This window comes from Zalophus californianus, chromosome 5, assembly GCF_009762305.2.
Source record: "Zalophus californianus isolate mZalCal1 chromosome 5, mZalCal1.pri.v2, whole genome shotgun sequence".
Taxonomy (NCBI): domain Eukaryota; kingdom Metazoa; phylum Chordata; class Mammalia; order Carnivora; family Otariidae; genus Zalophus; species Zalophus californianus.
In genome coordinates this window covers 127,678,279-127,694,127 of record NC_045599.1, presented here as the reverse complement: position 1 = coordinate 127,694,127, position 15,849 = coordinate 127,678,279, and the positions used below count along the sequence as shown (strand labels likewise).

Here is a 15,849-nt window from a genome sequence, read left to right as displayed (position 1 = left end):
CCCACGAAGGGGAGAAATCTATGCCACATCACACACCTAGGTGGAAAGTACATATACCTATATCTAGGGTTGGCTAACAAACTCTTAAAATTGCGTTTTTAATAAAAAAATGTGGTTGGTAGAAAGAGTTTTAAAAAATCTTTTGAGTATCTTATCCTCAAGGGTCTTCTTTACAGAAATGAGAATCTTATTTAAAGTAAGGGTGGAAAGTCACTTAGACATTTATTCTGTGTCAAAGGAAGGCTTTCAGGGTTGGTAAGACTCTCTCCAAAGTGTTAAGAATGGTGAATTTTTCATTCATAAAATCACTTCTCTCCCACCTTCCCTAGTAAACATTAGTCATTTGCACTAGTACTGGGGCAATAATGGGAAAATTGGGGAAGTAGGAAAATGTAATCTTGACCTCAAAAAAGGAGTCTGGGCCCATGCAGACTCACCTGGAGAAAACATCCCATCACTGAGTCCTGAGCCCCTTGAGCTGAAAGAATACTCAGGGCCTCTGGGGATGGGGCAGAAGAGTGGCCTCACTTCGGAATTATCACAAGAGCTACAATAGATTATTGGTGCTAAAGCACATTTTATCCAACTATTCTTTGTAATCCACCAAAAAGGATTTACTCAGTAGCATATGTGGTTTCCAGTCTGTCACTTCTAATAAAAAATGTGCTCATAAAGAGGTCATACTATTAACCCCAGATATCTTTTTAAAGCTCATCTTTTTAAAAAGATTTATGCTGTCAGTTTGAGGTGAGCAAAACAATCCACACTGCGGGCCCAAATCTTATGGTTTAATGTGAGGAGGCTCCTAGGAAAAGCCAGTCCATCTTCTGACGCTTGCCTTGACAGCAATGACAAGTCAATGTCAAGTTCAGGTACAACCCTGCGTTTGACCCGCTCCCAAATCAGAGAAAGTAAGAATTATGTACACATAAATGTGTCCAGCAGATCTTTTGAGAAGTCCAAGTGCCATGACCTACATTGAGAGTTTTAGCTTCAATTATTTCCAAAAGCGGGTGGTAAGGGCACCAGAAGCTTGGCACGCGCAATGAGCAACCACAGCCCTCTCACTCGAGGCCAGAGGAAAGGAAACACAGAAGAGGGAACAGATGTTGATAGGGGCTTCCTGACCCTAAATGCTTCTGGGACAAAGAGTGGCAGCCCGGAGCTCTCTTGATAGGAAAACTGTCAAGTAGAGGGCCCAGGCCCTCTCCTTCCCTTCCCATTCCTTCCAGTCTGGGATTTCTCAGAAAACATGATCTAGGACAGTCTCCACGTAAGGTGATATTCTGGTTTCAAGGAAGCCACATCTCTTCTTCTTGTGATGCATTACCTTCTGCCTCAGACTTCCTCTGAAATGTTTTCTTATAAGATTCTCATCCTGTCTTTGTGGACTCATCTCCTAGCCCTGGGCTCCCCTGTCCCAGGCAGTTGTGTGTGTTGTTGGCAAATCAGTCTTCTCGGACATTGACCTCCTTGTGTCATTCACCCACCTGAAATCGCACAGCAGACCCTATTCTCTCTTAAGCCAATAGCAAACTGAACCTTGCAGTGGAGCATAGAGACAACTTTGTGTCATGAAGCCATGTCATCGCTTTGTGTCTCTTCCTTCTCACTGCCCAGACTTGTAGCTGGACCTTGCATGTACTGCCACCACAGCCACCCAACCTGTGTCGTGAGGTGTTCTCGATGGGTTCCATTCCTTCATGAGTTTCCTCGGTGTGTCACAGAGACTAAGTGGCCCCAAGAAAAAGTCCAGAATCTGCCTCATTATGGGATTAAGACAGCAATCTTAACCTAACTTGAAACTGGTGTTAATTCCTAACTCTAGGTGAATCCAACCAAGAAGATCAGTGGCAGAGACTAGGGAGCTACACCTGGAAGAAGGAAGCACATAAACATACAGGCTCGAGAAGTGGGTGGGTATCCAAGAGGTCAGGTTCGAGCATAATCCCAGGCAGTTGCTTCTTTCACTACATTCCAGGAATCTCCTAAAGGTGTGGATACCAGCAGCAAGGGTTTCTAGAAGAAACCTTCTGTGCCCTTCCTCTGCTTTCTAGACTGCAGATTTTTTTTCGTTGTGAAAATGAAATTGTGACGTATATCAGAGGAAACCAAATTAATTTAAATATGCCAAGAGAGTTACAATAACTCTACGATGGGCATCAAACCCACTAAACAGATATGCAAGTGTATTTAATATATATTTCATAATATTTAATAAGGAGAACAGATATTAAAAGTCTGAGCACATTCCTGTTATGATGAAATAAAGGAGGTAGGATTCAAGGCTGCCAGTCTGGGCAGTGAGGTAAGTGATACAATTACCTGCATGAGAGTCCCAGGGCGCTCAGAGAATGGGGTCCCTTTTTCCCGGCACCAGATCAAAGCAGCCAGTGTGAGCAAGACCAGGACGTGGTTTCGTGGTCACTGGGTCTGGCATTAGTCAAGTCTAGAGACGCCAAGCAAGGCCAGAGGAGTCAAGAGTGGTCATTTTAGGAAGCCAGTGAATTAGTCCAAGAGGCTAAAAACTGTCAGGTTTTAACATTTAAGACCAAGGTAGGTGAGTCATACAGAATCAAGGAAATTAGGCAACAGGAAAAAAAAATCCAAGCCTGAGGAACTAGACGACAATGGGTCAGTGTTGTAGGCCAAAAAAAATGGGCTACAAGAGTTTGGGATGAAGGTCAATGTTGTGGGTAACAAGCCCAGGGTGCCCTTGGAAGAACACAGCTTAATCTCTACCACTTCCTTCTGAACCAGGCTCTTTATTTAAGTTCTGCCTCAGGGCCACATGGCAGAGTGGAGCCCAGGCCTGTTACCTGGACAGGGTAAGGCAGAGAAGGCAGTGGAAAGAGTCATTTTTTTATTCGTCATTCTATCCCCCATGCCAAGCACAAAATAGATAGTCAATGTTTCTCAAGTAATAGAGTGAATGAATAAATGGACCTAAGTTCTTTAATGCCAGACACTTCTACTCACAGTAACCATGGCACTATCCCAAGAGGGCAATTCTTTTTTCTTTCTCTAAGAGAGGAAATGGAAGCTATTCTGAAGGGTCTACAAGAAAGTGGGCCTTATGTTCCCCAAGTGTGACACTAACTAAAAGGCATGATGCTGCCATGTGACGCACAGTGTCAAATCTACTAAATGAGTTCCTCTTCACAGAGGTAGACAGGGACTTAGTTGTTGGGACAGTCCAAGAAGGCCATGGATAAAGACACCTTCTCCTGGAGACTCAGACCAATTTCAACACTTAGATATCAACAAACAAATGATCAGCCTTAGGGCTGAGGGCAGGGGGAAGATAAAAAAATACCAGACAGAGTTGAAAGGGGCCTCACAAATGGAGGTACAATGGGGTGATTTCCCCATGGCCAGTGGTAATCTAGATCAGCGCCTGGTCTCTTGTTTCCCAGCCTATTTTAATTCCACATCATCCATCATCCTCCCTCTTTCTTAGGAGCACTCACAAAACCAAACCAAACCAAACCAAACAACAATAAAAAGGAGGAAAAGGGACTTGGCTAATATTTTATGCTTCCATAGTCAAAGGGAGCAGCAGTGAGAGAGGAGGAGAAGCTGGGTCTGGCCACCATGTGCATCTCTACTGCAGATTTCTCCACCTACATTTTTGTTTTAAACCACTCTATTAAAAGAGAGCCACAAGCCAAACTAAACAGGAAGGAAGAAGAACACAAGTAGACACATGGGTCAGTGAGGCTATGCAAGGTTTGAAAGAGTTTTGGATTTTTCTAGGTGACTGATTACCTATTCCCATTATTTCCTAGTCACAGAGATGATCTTGCCTCAAGTGCTAGCGGTACCTGTTGCCCAAGTTCACTGTTTTTCTGGTGTCGTCTGATGGTTGTTAACTTCGCTCAGAAAGGAGACACTGGGTTTTCTCTCAAGGTCATGGTTGTGATAACAAGGCTCTGGAGATCTGACGCATAAATGCCAGGATGATGAAGCCATCTCTCCAACCACAGCCCCCATGTAACTGATTGCAGAAACATACTTGCTCTGGAAGAATCCTCCTTCAGGGCTCACCTCCTATCACAGATTCTTGAAGGTGCCTCGACCAGGGAGACGAAGTTACAGTGTGAACCCCCCAAGCCAATCACCGCCACCCACCAAAGAAACCGCAGTTCTTCTTTTCTATTTTTTTAAGAAACCACAGTTGAGGGTAGAGACACAAGGAGAAAAGAATACTTCAGGATATGCATAAGAAGGGGAAAACTCCGAGATTTATGTCTTTGGGCCACAGTAAGAAAGTGACCCAAACCCAGTATTATAGTATTAGGTTTACAATATTACAGTTGCAATATTGTACCAATTCATGTTAAAACAAAAACAAAACAAGAACAACCAGAGCTACAACACTACAGCTAAGCCGGCAGGACAACACAGAGGAAAAATATCCAATATTCCTTCAACATAACTGTAAAACAGCCAATGATTTGTCTCCTTTATTGTCAAAGGGATATGGAATCAACCTTAAGAAAACCTTTTTTCATTTGCATTTATATGAGTGCTTATTGAATACTTCCTACAGATAGAAATAACATTTGCTGACTTGGGGTTGGGCAGGGTGGCGACAAAGCCTAAAAGACAATTCACCCCTCAGTTTACACCTGCACTAGAGAGAAAGAATACAACATAAGGAGAAGTAAGGCAGCATGTGAATACATACAGAAAGCAACTATGCCTTGGGTATCTTCAAAAAGAGGATATGAAGTTCCCTCTTTTGACTTTGGCCTTCGAGTTAATCAGTCTGCCCAGAGCCATCTCACTCCTTTTCCCATAGTTTTCCATTATTTCTTGGTTTCATTCCTATAGTGGAGTGGTGGCAGCCAGGGTCTTTATGAGGTATCTGGCTTTATTAGGCATGCAGCAAAGGTGGGATCTGCCTGGTGGGTAAAAGGAACACAGACGACCCTGCTGGGTGTTAACAGGGTCCAGAGTGAGATCTGGCTGGATTTCCTCACTGTGCTGGGGTTAGCAGTGCCAGAGAGCCTTGAGGCTTTCTCAGGATACACACAGTCTAAAGTTGACACCCCTCCCTGAGTGCCAAGAGCCAGCAGAAGCTCTCTGGGAAGCAAATGGGAGAAGGACTGCAAACCAAAGGCAAGAGGGATGCCAAATATTCGGTGCTGGGCATGTGGCTGGAGGCATTAAGGTCTCTAAGGCAGGGGTGGGGGTGGGAGGGAGGCTCCAGATGCTTCTGGTCTTTTCCCTCACTCCCAAGAAACCAGGGTAGAGTCAAGAATCCAGAACTAAAGCCCAGTTTCCTAAGGGCTTAGTTAAAAGGTTAAGTCTAATGGTGGACATTTGAGAATGAAAACTGCTTTTCAAAAGAGTTACCATAATGTTAGGAGCATAGCATATCTGAGGGCAAAAATAGGAACTCCCATAGATAAACAAACAATAGGGAGAGTAAATGTAGAAACGTGATTTTAAGGGTGACTTTATAATCCAAGTAAATAAGGTCACATCTAACTAACAGAAAATATTTACACAGCAACTTTATAAGACTGAATAAATATTAGCTATTTATTTATCATACGCCTAAGACACACTGGGTTATCATTCACATTCCAAATAAGTGATTCAAAGGATAGGTTTCACGCATACGAAAGCCATCAAATAGACATAAATATAGTCCTTCAGTGATAATTCTAAAGGGCAAGATAAGCATTTCACTTTACAATTTAACCTTATTAATTCAATAGTCAAAAATCAAAAAATTGGGATGAAATTAAACAAATTCAGGTCATCCTCTGTGATGTGTCCTAGGGGCCAAAAGGGCCTTTAATCAATGCACCTGATACTCGAGGGCATACTAAGTAACTTCATCCTGGGCGATGAGCATGTCTAAAAGAGAGGCACTACTTTGTCGGGACCCAGGAAAAGGGTGGCCCACTACATCCGGGAGTCCCTGTCACTTCCGGCCCCCGATAACGCTCCAGTGTAGACACCGCCCCTCTCTCCTCAGGCCCTACCTGGGGAGTGCACGGTGGACTCCCTACTCTCAGCACCTGCATTTCTTTGGAATCCAGAGAATTAACAACCTAACCGCCCCCTCCTCAAAGTAGCCTCAAGCAGTGACCGGCAAGAATTGGCATATATGGTTTCAGCTCCTTCACCCCTTGGGTGGGGAAATTCCAATGTACAACTTCGACACTGGCTCCTATATAATGGTCACTGGCTTAATGACGCACTCTTTCTTTGCTCTCCTCCTTTCCCCATTTCACTTCTTGAATGCCCTACTGGTGTTTTCCAGGATCCCCCGACCCGCAAACAAACTCTTGGTTCCTGAATTCTTGTCTTAAGGTATTTCTAGGGGAGCCTAAACTTTGATACTCCGAGTTGTCTTCACCATCTCTGGGCCTCACTTAGCCTCCTCCCAAGACCGCTTCAGCTATCAATCACTGCTGGTGCCAAGGGACTGGCAGTTTCAACTGAAGACAAATAGGCAGGGGTCATGGCTGATTCGGGGTGAGGGTGGGCTCTTTATTCCCGAGGATTATTAGTAGCCCAGAGCCGCACAAAGCAGAAATCTTGTGGAAGGTCATCATGGGAAAGGAACAGCAGAGGGTGGGTCAGGAGGGGACGTCAGGTGGCAGTCGCCACCTGGGTCACCATAGGGTGGCAGGGGGTGGGACCCCCTTCTTGGGAGAGGTGGGGAAGAAGAGCAAGCCCAAGCCACCTTGCCTTGCCTCTCCTCTGTCCCTGAAGGTGCACTCCGAGCCTTCTGCCTTGAAGCCCACTGCTGGCTTCTCTGCCCTCTCCCTGAGAGCCCGCCCTGTGTCTGCACCCTTCATGGCCGGCTTTTGAGCTCCGTCTCCCCCAGTCCAGTTCGAGGTCCATTCCTACACCACTGGCTTCAGCCCTGGATGCTCTCCTAGGAATGACACTCATTCCCGTTCCCGGGGACAGCCTCCAGGTAGTGGGAGACTTAGATCCCCGTGCAGTGGGAGACTTCCTGTAAGTGCCCAGCAATGAGCCCCATCCCTAAACCTGTCAGGGAGCCCTTATGCCTTTGTCTGGAAGGCGAGGTCCGCGCGGAGTTCTCTGAAAGTTACAATCTGTTTTAAAACACAGCCATCTGTCTTGCCCTCCGTTCTCAGTCCCCTGCCACTTCCATTATTTGTTACCAGATCCTTCTTTCTGCTTAAACATCTTCTTCACGGTCTGGCAGGCAGAGCCATCCCCAAGGCACACCCCGCAGCGATCCTCCGTGGCATTGGAGCCGATTTCGTAGTCACAGCCGACCATCTGTGGGGAAGAGAGGCGAAGGGTCACCAACATGGACAGGGGACACCACACCCGCCTTCTCCTTTTCCCCTTCCCTCTTGATGAGATCGGGGCTGGGGACAGATACAGGGACAAACGGTTCCTGTCCCTGGGGGCAGCCAGAGGAGTAACCACAGCATCCACTGATGGTAAAGGCACTACCTGGTTAGGGGGACAGAGGGCCACACTGAGTGGGTATCTGGTTTCCCCTGAGTCACAGGCAGAATTGAACACAGTTCCAAACATTTAACATCGAAAATGTCTTGGAATCAGAGCTGCTGGAGCAGTAAACCCCCTTCTGATGTGCAAACCTCATGTCCCCTCGTCTCTGGTGAGAATTCCCAGAGATGATGGAGTTACTCCGCCTATAAAGTGGTGGTTCAGTCCCTTGACGCGCCTCCCTGGGGTGATCCCTGCTTCCTGTCTGAGCACAGCAGGTGAGCCAGCGGCCACCGAGAAGCGCTGGCTCAATGCTGACACTCCGTCAGTCCCATGAGGGGTGACATCTCTGACCTGTGGACCATCATCAGATGCTCTGCAGCCTCCTAAGACCCAGCCCCCACTGCACCTCACACGTAGCGGTATCCCAGCCATCGTGAGCTTTCTCCTGTGAGCCGAGACTGACTTCGCCCATGCTCTGGATCGGATCCCTTCCCAGGGCTCTGCCCATCGGCCCTTCTCTGTCACCTTTCCCTCGCCATGGATCCTTCTCCTCGGCCAAGTCTTTCCCACCCGAAAATCCCCATGCTGGGAAAGGAGAGCAATTAAACTGGGGGTGTTCAGTAGCATCAGAAACCAAAAAATCATAACACTTAGACAGAAAGTCATGAAACACACGAGCCTCCCCTGGAGGTCTTTGTTGCTTGCTCTCTGGCCAAAGAGAGAGGGAAATTGGACCATATTCTACTAGTCGGACTTCTCTGCTTGCAAAGAAGTGTGTCTACGCAGTTTTATTTTTTTTTTTCTCCTTCAAGGATAATTCCCTTGCTTTATTTTTTATATTTCTAAGTTCGTGTTTTAATTCCAGTAGAGTTAAAATGCAGTGTTCTATCAGTTTCAGGTGTACAGTATAGTGACTGGGTACCTCCACAGAGAAGCGGTGCTCATCACATTTCCTTTCTTATTTTAGAGCCAACTCAAATCGACTGAAAGGAAGAACAGTTTGGGTTTTTAAATACACCCTCCCTCCACCAGCTGAACAGAGAATTAATGGCCAGTGACAGAGAATACCGCCATTTCCCAGTTGGGAAAAAATGAAGTGCTAAGAGATTTTAAAAAATTAATCATGCTAATCACAATAAGAAAAAGAAACTCTCTGGATGTGTACTCAGTGGTCACGAGTAACATGTCAGCCCTTCACAAGCGCTATGTTTACATCAAGCTTGAGCATACTCTGATAAGCCGATCTTCACAGATCATACCCCCAGAGACTTTCATTCCTTCACTCATTTGGGATGAGCCAGGAAATCAACTGGGAGACACAGTAAAGTGTTTTTTCAAATCTCTACCAGAAGAGGATAGACACAAATGTGAAGAATATTATTAAGAAAGCCAGGAAAACAAATACAGTGAGCCCATCTTTCTTCTCCAGCAATATCCGTCTGCATACTTGGGGCTGGAGGTGGGGGCTGGGGGAGGAAGACAAGGCATATTTGCGGTCCTACAGCATATTCAAGGGGTCCTTGTAGAGGCTTCACCTCAACTGCTTCTCCCATCAGCGGCACCCAGCACAAGCAACACTGAGTCCAGGGTCTAACACGAAGCCTAGGAAGACAGAAGCCATTCTCCCTTGCTGCACATAAAACAGAAGGGCTCCCAGGGGAAAACAAACAGATGTCACTCTGCTTTTTCGCGCCATGTGCTCTGGCAAGGGGGCCCACAACAATATTGTCTTTCCGCCTGCAGCAGAATCAGAGGTGGCTCTCCTGCAGCTACCAAACGTGGACAATGAGTCCAGCAAGGATCTCCTCAGATGGGACTCCTCACATGCCTGACTGCTACTCCAATGAGCAACATTAAAAAAAAAATAATTTAGATTTCCCATTATATAATTTCTTTCTTTAAAAAACAGCTTTGTTGGGGCACCTGGGCGACTCAGTTGGTTAAGCGTCTGTCTTTGGCTCAGGTCATGATCCCGGGGTTTTGGGATTGAGCCCTGGGTCCAGCTCCCTGCTCCGTGTGGAGCCTGCTTCTCCCTCTCCCTCTGCCTGCCACTCCCCTGGCTTGTGTGCACTCCGTCAAATAAATAAATAAAGTCTTTAAAAAAAATACCTAAGGGACTTCTGTGAGTCCCAATTTCCTCATCTTTAAAAAAATAAATTAATCAAAATTAAAATTAAAAATTAAAAACAGCTTTATTGAGGCATAGCACATATAGAAAATACTGTCCACATTTAATGTAAACAACTTGATGAGTTTGAATTTACACAAATACCGGCGAAACCATCACTTACAATCGAGGTAACAGGCATAGCCATCTTCACCCCCAAGTTCCCTTGTGACTCTTTCTGTGTGTGTGCTAAGAACCTTTAGTGGGGGATCTAGGCTCTCAACACATTTTTAAGTGGACAATACCGTATATCAACCGTAAGCACCATATCCACAGTGATGTCTAGGACTTGGCATCTTGCCTGACTGAAACTTTGTACCCATTGAACAACAACTCTCCACGGTTCCCTCTCCTCAGCCCTTGGCATCCCTGTTTTATTCTTAGCTTTTTTGAGGCTGACCATTGTAGATTCTCACATAAGCAGAATCATGTGGAGTTTGTTCCTCTGTAAGGGTCTTGTTTCACTGAGCGTAATGTCCTCCAGACTCATCAGACTCATCCCTATCGTCACAATGGCAGGATTTCCCTTTTTTCAAAAGCTGAATAATATTCCATGGTATGGATACAACATGGTATATACCACATTTTCTTTGTCCACTCCTCTGCTGATGGACATTTGGGTTGTTTTCATAGGTTGGCTGTTGTAAATACTGCTGTAATGAACATGGGAGTCCAGATATTTCTTCAAGATCCTGATTGCAATTCTTTTGGATACACACCCAGAAATCCCATGTCTGGGTCATATGGTAGGTTCTGTTTTTAATTTTTTGAGGAAACCTGCATATTGTTTTCTATAATGGCTGCATAATTGTACATTCCCACCAACAGTATGCAGGGTTGCCATTTCTCCACATCTTCAGCAACACTTATCTTTTGGGTTTTTTGAAGACAGCCATCCTAACAGGTGTGAGGGGATATCTTATTGTGGGTTTGTTTAATAGTGTTAAACACCTATTCATATACCCATTTGTATGTCTTCTCTGGAGAAATATCTATTCAAGTCCTTTGCTCATTCTTTTAATCAAGTTATTTGTTTCTCTGCTATTGAGTTGTAAGAGTTCCTTACACATTTTAGATATTAATCCCTTGTCATATATATGGTTGCAAGTATTTTCTCATTCTGTAGATTGCCTTTTTATTCAAATGATTATGTCCTCTCTGTCAGAAGCATATCACCAATTCTTGACCCTGTCATTTGGACTAAAGTGCACACTATCTTGAGTATTAGAGAATTCAGGTTCCAGGCTTTCATCCAGGCCTCCAGCTCTGTTAGTAAATGCATAATATGTATTCTTAGCAATTCTCACATTTTGCTTATGAGTTAACACTGTTTTACTTTGTAAATTCTCAGGGGATGGAGAAGAACTGAAATAACAACTGGCGCCAAGACCCGATCCACCTAGAGTGTCGTCACTGCTCTCTACAGTCCCTCGGCAGAGGTAGACAACGGGATTCTGCCTGGTTCTAAGATGAGACTCGTTCTTAGCTGGTGAAACTCCAAGTGTAATATTGGGGCAGAGTTAATGCTTCCCCGAAAAGAACAGGTAAATGATACTGCCATTTGATAAAAAGGCTGTCCTCACCATAACTTTGAAAGTTAGGATCTGGCATTCTGGAGAGAGGTGTGGCCCAGACAAACTGATAAGGGGATGTTCCACAAATCACTGAAATGACCTAAATGGCCTGGCGAGAGAGCAAACCAGGTTCAGGACAGTTTCTGAGAGAAACGAGAGAGGGGAGCTGACATAGGACAGGTAGAAAGATACCAGGTATGGTGGAGGACTCAACTGGCATTCACAAAGTTGAATTTTTATTTTAAGATGTATGCAGTAGGCTGAGCCTACGAGCAAAAAGGGGTTGATTGGGTCCAGGGTCCTGGGCCGAGAGGTGGAGAGAAGGCTAAGAGAAGTCTGGGGACAGCTGATGTGACAGATCAGGGCATCCGGGCTGCTTGGGAAGGAAGTGAAGCCAGAGCCACGCTGACTGGGAGAAAAGGGGAGAGAGAAGAACTTGAAATCAAGAGCTGGTTCCCAGGAGAAAGGGCTGGGGGCAGGCGTGGGAATACCTGCCCTTAAGTTTACAAGCTTATTCCATGTCCTGCTTGTGATTAAAAATGGGAGATAGGGGCGCCTGGGTGGCTCAGCTGGTTAAGCGTCTGCCTTCGGCTCAGGTCATGATCCTGGAGTCCCGGGATCGAGTCCCGCATCTGGCTCCCTGCTCAGTGGGGAGTCTGCTTCTCCCTCTGACCCTCACCCCTCTCATGCTATCTCTCTCTCTCTCTCTCTTTCTCTCGCTCTCAAAAATAAAATCTTTTTTAAAATTAAAAAACAAACAGGGGCGCGTGGGTGGCTCAGTCAGTTAAGTGGCTGCCTTCGGCTCAGGTCATGATCCCAGGGTCCTGGGATCGAGCCCCACATCGGGCTCTCTGCTCAGCGGGAAGCCTGCTTCTCCCTCTGCCTGCCACTTCCCCAGCTTGTGCTCTCTCTCTCTCTCTCTCTGTCAAATAAATAAATAAAATAATTTTAAAAAATTAAAAACAAACAAAAATGGGAGATAGCCTGCAAAGTCTAAGTTTAAATTCGTATCTTTGATAAACAAGTTTAAGAGTTTAGTACAACTTTTTAAAAAAATGGAGAAGGGCAGCAATAGACAGTTACCTCCAAGAACAAATTCAGCTCTGAGCAAGGCCTGCTGACTCTCTTGACAATGGAATCTGCAAATCTAACAGGCCAAAATGATGGCAAATACCATGATTTCAAAATAGCTGAATATATGAATAAAAGCAAATTCAATGAATGCTTATGTGAAGATAAGCAAACGTATTTTCATACTCACAAAGAAGATGGATTAGACACTACATATATATTTTTTTCTGATGGTGTATCTTTTTATTTCAATATACGTTCAATGTCCTTTGAAAAAACCATAGTAAATGAGTTTTACTAAACCTGAAAATAACCACAACCTAGATCCTTGGAAGGTAAATTGTATTTAGGCTATTAAGACAAATTTGATTTGACATAATTTTTCAGCTTAAAATCTTGCTCAATGTGGTAAAGAGAGAAAGTGGGTAATTACAGCTTCCAACAAGCCCCAACTGGTTTCCAAAAAGAGGAAGTCAAGCTGAGAGACTCCAGCTTATTCTATTAAGCTGATTTAATTGGTGTCAAGAGAGATACCCAAGACCCCTTATGTTTTGTTCAAAGCATCTGTGTTCTCCATCATATGCTAAAGATACCGTCTCTGTGCTTGCAAAGGTGTTTAGGTCTAACAGATAATTTTAGCATCACATTCATTTCTCAGTGATTAAGGTCCTCAGCCCTAGCTGCATATGGCAATTACCTGGGAAGTTTTTAAAATGTCAGTGCTTGGGCCCCAAATCCCAGAGGTTCTGAATCAACAGGTTTGAGATAGAGTCCAGATATCACTAGTTTTTAAGAGCTCTTCAGATGATTCTAATAGGCAGCCAGGCCTGAGAACAACTGCCTCTGGACAGTGATGGGACTGTTTTGGCCTGAATTAGCTAGATAAACCTCTTCCCACTCTGGAGAACAGATCTAACCTCAATACATATTAATTACTTCTGGCTCTTTGTAGCTACAGTGATGATTAGTAATAAGTCTGAAAGAGAATTTTGCCGGAGTTCTTACAAATGTAGAGTATGATTAGGACTTGCTTTTAACTCACTCATTCCCGGGAATCGTCATGTTGCCTCCTATGCTTTGGTCACTACTGGAATAAGTCAATAGGCAACTTCAAGGTGATAAATGTGTCTTTCCGGGGCAGTGAACATTTATGGGCAGGAGCTTTCCATGGCAGCAGTTTAGTCCAGTGGAAAAAAAATTACGATAAACATTTACAAAAGGAAATAAAATGAATTAGAAGTTTATTGTATGCCAGGGGCTCTGTTAGCAGCTTAACATATATGTCTGTCTTTAATCTTTTTGACACCAACTAGGAAGTTACATTAACATTCCGATTTTAAGAAAAGAAAACCGAGTCTCAGCAAAATATACAGAGTTATACGATTGGTACACAACGGTATTAAGTTCAGATTCTAGAACCTGAGCACTAACCATTGTGCTTTCCTAACAGCTAATTAGAACTTTTATATAACTTTTCCTTCATTGATTAAAAACACCTTTTCATTAATCAGAGATTTATGCCTGGGTGTTGGATCACAAAACTTGTTCATCAGTTCCTCGCAAACTAAACGGCAAGCACCGGAAAAGAATTCTTCAAGGGTTGCGCATATAAAGGCACTGACAGATCAGGTCCCAGTCATTTCTAAAAAGGCAGAGTTGATTAATGGAGTCAGTGTGGAAAAGCTAAACAGAAATCAGAAGACCTGGCTGAAAACTACCTGTCATGCCATCTCTCTTCCTAAGGTGGATCATGTTGGTAATCAATGGAGAATTACATGTAAAAATGCTTTGCACAAAACACTATGCAAACTACTGTTAATTTCAGCTTTTTCTCAAGCTTAAGCACTCTGCTGGCAAGTAACCAATGAATAATTTAATACCACAAAAATAATCAGGGTCGTCTCTTAGTAATAATTCTTCCTTTAAATTGCTTCTTCAATTTGACCCTGTTCTAATGCCTGAAATGATATCACAGAGCACATCAATAAGTCCAGAAAGAAAGACCACAGCAGGAGGGAAAGCATTCAGTTCCAAACTGTTGACTCTGATCAACATTGTAAATTCCTGTCTCACAGCTCACATATAAACACCAGACCAATGTGAGGTTTTCGTGCCAATGTCACGAAAGCAAAACCTTAGAACATCTGACTTCCTGAATTAATAAAAATCATGATTTTTATAAAGTTGTAGATTAAGGAAACATACCCAATACCTTACATATGCCATTAATACAGACATTTCTGCTGTTGCCACCTTCAAAGCAAGGGGTACCATCAATGACAGCATCCAGCATTTTCTCGGAAAACTGGCCATCTATGGGTCGGCAGTAGAGCTCACAAGGACGTGCTGGAGTGAAAAAGAGACAAATCCTTGCAAGTTAGCTTTTTTAGCTCAGCACCCTTCCTGCAGGATTATTTTTGTACATACTACCCCCCAAGAGTCGTTTATCTGGAGGTTCCCATCTTTCACCTTTCCTGTGACACATGCTGAAAGGCAGGCTTTTTTTTTCCTTTTTCCAGTTAAAGGGTTCTACAACAAATTAAATTCAGAAGATTGCTTTAAAATGCTATGCCCTTTGTTATAAATGATGAGACCTTTCAATCAAACACTGAACTGTGCTTCTAAAAAGAAGGTGCGGAGCCTCTGGCGTTAACCTAGAAATGAGGTAAAAGCAACCACAGGACTCCAAACAAGCATGGCGCCTGCCCACCATTTGCTGCAAAGTAAGTAGACCTCTAGGGAAGAGGCAGTCCCCTCCCACGGGGCCCAGTCTCTACGAACACTGCCGCCACTATCATGACCCCACCGCCAACGAACATTTTCCTTTACTCTCCTCAAGTCCAAGAAGTCCTTGGACACAGATTTACAAACACAGAGAAACAGAAAGCCTGATTTTTTGCTGAAGCTGAAGCCAACGTGCTTACCGTAATGGTCTATCCCATTATGCTGGGTCCTACAATGAATATATTTTAGGGTTCAATTTTCTACTCCCTTGTGAATGAGGATGGGGTGACTTCCAGCACAGGAACTGTTCTAAAGATTTACTTAATAAAATAGTACCTATACATAGGTAAATACAGTAACCAGAAAGATAACTTTGAAAGCATAAATTGCCTTCAAAATTTTAATAGGCAATACTGTGTATGATATGAAGAATTCATATAGTAATTTTCTTGTGAATGTTACATCTTGGTTTTTTTTTTTAATTGAAAAACTTGAGAATGTCTTTTTCAGAAAGGTCTTTCTTGGGGGGAATCTCTTTGGATCTGTTTATTGAGGAAGGACTTGAGTTTCTGGGGGGTGTGACCAGCTGAGAGTTCAATGAGACCAGCCATCGGCCATATGCCATGGACCCACCCAGTGTGGATGCTAATACAAATACCCAGCTAACACAAAGCCAGAGTGCTCAACCCTAGGTATGGCTGCTCAAGAATGCAAGATCCATTTGGTAAAGAAATAAAAGTATAAAACACAAACATAACTAAGAGCAGAAGTTCCGGGCAAACTTGAGGCAGAGGTCAAGAGCATCTGTTTAAAGCTTAAAGGACAAAGGTAAAAGCAAAGAAAGCATACTGACTGATG

The 15,849-nt window shown here is 44.0% G+C and overlaps 1 protein-coding gene across 6 annotated transcripts in view; it reads right to left on the bottom strand.

The window, feature by feature from the left end:
• Positions 1–15,849, bottom strand: part of ADAMTS12 (ADAM metallopeptidase with thrombospondin type 1 motif 12) — a 298,365-nt gene that overhangs the window by 60,514 nt on the left and 222,002 nt on the right. For all 6 annotated transcript variants that reach the window (XM_027605495.2, XM_027605491.2, XM_027605493.2 and 3 more), the window contains 2 exons: positions 14,480–14,613; positions 7,155–7,275 (listed from right to left, as the gene is read on the bottom strand). In XM_027605495.2, coding sequence (XP_027461296.2) covers positions 7,155–7,275; positions 14,480–14,613 — 255 coding nt within the window. The remainder of the gene's footprint in view (positions 1–7,154; positions 7,276–14,479; positions 14,614–15,849) is intronic.